The 4,357-nt window shown below is 40.3% G+C and overlaps 1 protein-coding gene across 1 annotated transcript in view; it reads right to left on the bottom strand.

The window, feature by feature from the left end:
- Window positions 1–3,645: 3,645 nt before the first annotated feature.
- GTF3C6 (general transcription factor IIIC, polypeptide 6, alpha 35kDa) overlaps window positions 3,646–4,357 on the bottom strand; it is a 24,544-nt gene continuing 23,832 nt past the window's right edge. The window contains exon 6 of the mRNA XM_012642847.1: window positions 3,646–4,000. Within this exon, the coding sequence (XP_012498301.1) occupies window positions 3,702–4,000 (299 nt within the window). The 3' untranslated portion in view covers window positions 3,646–3,701. The remainder of the gene's footprint in view (window positions 4,001–4,357) is intronic.

Raw genomic sequence — 4,357 nt, 5'->3', positions numbered from 1 at the left:
AATAATAATCATGTAATTTCCATCTTTCATGGAGACCTTGAAATGCCTCTATGGTATGTACTACCATCAAAATTACTAAAAGTAATCAACTTCAATTATTATTCCATTTTCCAGATTTCAATTCTCAACTCATTCTGAGAAATCATTTAAGCTCTCACTGCCATCTCTTGCCTTAAAGGAAACTTTGTCACTTGTCTATAATTTTCTCCTTACCTATTCAATTTTTATAATATAATGGATAATAACTACTCTATCACCTTCCAAGTCAGGATTCTCATATCATTTTACAATGGAATATCCAACTGTGAAATAAGCTCTCAAAACAAAATAAAACAAAAAAAGACTTGAAAAAATTTTTGTTCCTTTCTATATTCATAGTCAAAGCCCAACCTCTCAATGAACTCCCATAATCAATAATTGCTCCAATATTGCTAGTCATTTCTTTTATCCTGATTACCTTTCAGTCAAGTATTTTCAATGGATCCTCCTTAAATTCCATAGCAAGCCCAAGCTATTTAATCCTCTTTTCAGAGTTCCATCAGGTACCTCACCATGTTCACTGCTCCATCTGCTCCTATTCCCCACCATACACCAACTCCTCTACAGCTATTTGTTGAAACTTTCTCACTGCTGATCCCATGTCTTTTGATATCTTACTCCCATAAAGTTTCCCTCTATCAAAAATGTATTAATTAGTCCTTTTCCTTCCAATTCAGCTTCAACTATTACTTTCATATTTTTTTCCTGCGATAACACGTAGTCACCCAGGTTCAAAACTTTGAAGCCATCTTTTCCTCTGTTATTTAGCGTAGTACTTGGCACAAAAAGGAACTTAAAATACAATGAATTGGATGTTGAGTCATATCCATGTCTGTTTCAGTGTGATTTACTTTCAAATGTAAGTTCCTAGAAGGTAAGGGTCACATCTCATATCTATTTTGTTCTGCCTCCAGCATATTGCCATGTTTGATAGCCAGCCTCCAAGATGGTCCCCAAGTATCTTCGCTTTTCTGATACTCATGAACTTGTATAGTCCCCTCCTAATGTGAATAGGATATTGCAGAAATGATAGAGTGTGACTTCTAAGGCTAATTCATAAGACACTGTGGCTTCTACCTTATTCTCATGGATTACTTTATCTGAGAGAAGCCAGCTGCCACATCAGAAGGACACTCAAACAGTCCTGTAGGGAGGTCCACATGGCAACACACTGAGGCTCCCCCATCAATAGCCAAGCACGAATTTCCCAGCCATGTGAATAAGCCATCTTACAATCAGATCTTCCAGCATTAGTCAAGCCTTCAGATGACTGCAGTCCAGACATTATATTGACTGCAAACTCATGAGAGACCCTGATCTAGAACCGTCTAGCTAAACTGCTCCCAAATTCCTGATTCACAGAAACTGTGTAAGATAACTGTTTTTGCTGTTGTTTTAAGCCGTTAAGTTTAGGGGTAACTTGTTATGCAGCAACAGATAACAGTAAGTCATATGGACTTGAATTAGTTGGTTGCTGGGTTTTGTTTTGTTGTTTGCTTGTTTGTGACACAGGGTCTTGCTCTGTTGCCTGGACTAAAGTGCAGGCAACACTGAAATCTTCCCAAAGATCCATCAGATTATTAAAGACTAGGAGAGGGAATTCGTAACTTCCTTGAGGAACAGTATCTAAATGATAGCTAAGCCTATGATATATGTCCGCCTTTCAACTTCATTTTAGAACTTAGTACCTCCTTCTCCCTATAATTTTTACAGAGTGCCTAGAAAGGGGGATAGGGTTGAGACAGACATAAGAACAAAGGTTTATTATGTAGTTGTATATAGTTGGTATAATTAATTTCTTTCTTTTTTTTTTTTTTTTTTAGAGATGGGGTCTTGCTATGCTGCCCAGGCTGAGCTCAAACCCCTAGGCTCAAGGGATCCTCTCATCTCAGCCTCTCAAGTAGCTGGGACTACAGGTGCATGCCACCATACCTGGCTTGAGTGTAATTAATTTCTATATGATTCAATGTACTTTCAAATGTTTATTCCTTCCCCCCCACACCCCAGATGTTGGGTCAGCAATTCCATCTTTTATTGGGCTGGGCTTAGCACGCTGAGATAAATAGGATTTTGTGCACTTTCAAGGAGTTCGACAACAGAGGCAGGAAGCATTTTCCAACACTGGGGTCAATGCTATCATCAGCGTACAAGCTCAGTGAGAGGGTAAAGAAACGAGAGAGGAGGCCGGGCGCGGTGGCTCACACCTGTAATCCTAGCACTCTGGGAGGCCGAGGCGGGCGGATTGTTTGAGCTCAGGAGTTCGAGACCAGCCTGAGCAAGAGCAAGACCCCGTCTCTACTAAAAAAAATAGAAAGAAATTAGCTGGACAACTAAAAATATATATGTAAAAAATTAGCCGGTCATGGTGGCGCATGCCTGTAGTCCCAGCTACTCGGGAGGCTGAGGCAGTAGGATCCCTTGAGCCCAGGAGTTTGAGATTGCTGTGAGCTAGGCTAACGCCACGGCACTCTAGCCCAGGCAACAGAGTGAGACACTGTCTCAAAAAAAAAAAAAAAAATACAAATGATCAGCACAGATTTAGGTTACTGCCATAATAAAATGACCATTACAGTTGAATTCCAATTATCTTTCTCAAGTGGGAAAGGAGTGAAATTAGAGCTGGAATATTAGGAATTATACCTTTATCCTTAAGCACTTCAAAATTTTTTCTATTCCTAGATAAAATACTCATTTTGGTAGACTAAAAAATCATATCCCAAAAATTTCCATACCCTAATCCCTGGCCTTATATCCGTGTATGTTAAGTTACATGGCAAAAGGGACTTTGCAGATAGAATTAAGGTTGCAGACCTTAAAATCAGGAGATTATCTGTGGGCCCAATGTAATCAAATGGACCTGTAAAAGTGGAAGCGGAAGACAGAGGGGTAGGTCAGAGAGATGAATGACAAAAGTAGTAACAGGAAAGATTCAAAATGGGAGAGCATTAGCAGGACATGGTGGCACATGCCTGTAGTTCCAACTATTCAGGAGGCTGAGACAGGAGGATCACTTGAGTGATCTTGGGAGTCTGAGGTTGCAGTGAGCTATGATGACACCATGGCACTGTAGCCTGGGCAACAGAGCAACAGAGCAAGACCTTATCTCAAAAAAAAAAAGACGGGAGAGGGACTTGACCTACCATTGCTGGCTCTGAAGAGAAGGGGACCATGAGCCATGGAATGAGGCAGCCCACAGAAGCTAGAAACAGCAGCTGAGACAGCAAGGAAATGGGACCTTCAACTGCAAGGAACTGAATTCGGCCAACAACTGAATAAGCAAGGAAATGAATCTGCCCCCTCTAGAGCCTCCAGGAAAGAACACAGTCCTGCCAACACCTTGATTTTGGCCCAGGCGAGACCCATGTCAGACTTCTGACCCACAAAACTATAAGACAATACGTTTGTGTTGTTTTAAACTGCTGAGTTTGTGTAATTTGTAACAGCTACAATAGAAAACTTACACACTTACCTTAGTAAAACATCGAATTTAAAGCCGTATTTAAAAAAATTCTATTCATGTCTGGTCCTGAATGATTTTGGTATATTGTGCTATAACTGAAAAATGTGTATTTAGCCAATAAAAACAATAACATAGTGAAGTGAAAGCTACATAGCCGATTATTTTATATAAAAACTTATGACTAGTTATTATGAGAAACATTTCATCTAGGAGTGATTTCTAAGGCAGCATCTTGAGTCTCCATAAAAACAGAACCTTCTGTCTCAGAAGGGATTTCAGTAAGAGTACCAGAATCCTCTATTTCCAAGTGCAGTGGCTTCTCCTGTTCATAACTCAGGTTTGAACTGTCTTTCATGTGAATCTCTTGCTCTTCCAACTGCAAAGGTTTATCCGGGGCTGGAGCTACCACTTCTTCATCTTCATTTTCATGTAGAAAGCTACAAATCATGTTGGGTCTATAGGAGAAGTCATTATCCTTGATTTGCAGCCATTCCACCCCACCTAATTTGGGGGAGGGGGGAGAGATCAAGAAAGAAACATGAAAAATGTTTAGTTAAAAATATTTTTCTCTCTTTTTTTTTTTTTTTCCAGACAGAGTCCCACTCTGTTGCCCCGGGTAGAGTGCAGTGACATCATTATAGCTGACTGCAACCTCAAACTCCTGGCCTCAAGGGATCCTCCACCCTCAGCCTCCCAAGTAGCTGGGACTACAGGCACAAGCCACTACATCCAGATAATTTTTTCTTTTTTTTTTTTGTCAATTCAAACCCATGATCATTGTTAATTTTTTCTATTTTTACTAGAGATGGGGTCTTGCTCTTGCTCGGGCTGGTCTCGAACTCCTGACCTCAAGCAATC

Source organism: Propithecus coquereli, unplaced genomic scaffold (genome assembly GCF_000956105.1).
Source record: "Propithecus coquereli isolate 6110/MARCELLA unplaced genomic scaffold, Pcoq_1.0 Scaffold189, whole genome shotgun sequence".
In the NCBI taxonomy this organism is placed as follows: Eukaryota; Metazoa; Chordata; class Mammalia; order Primates; family Indriidae; genus Propithecus; species Propithecus coquereli.
This window is presented reverse-complemented; position numbering and strand designations above follow the sequence as displayed.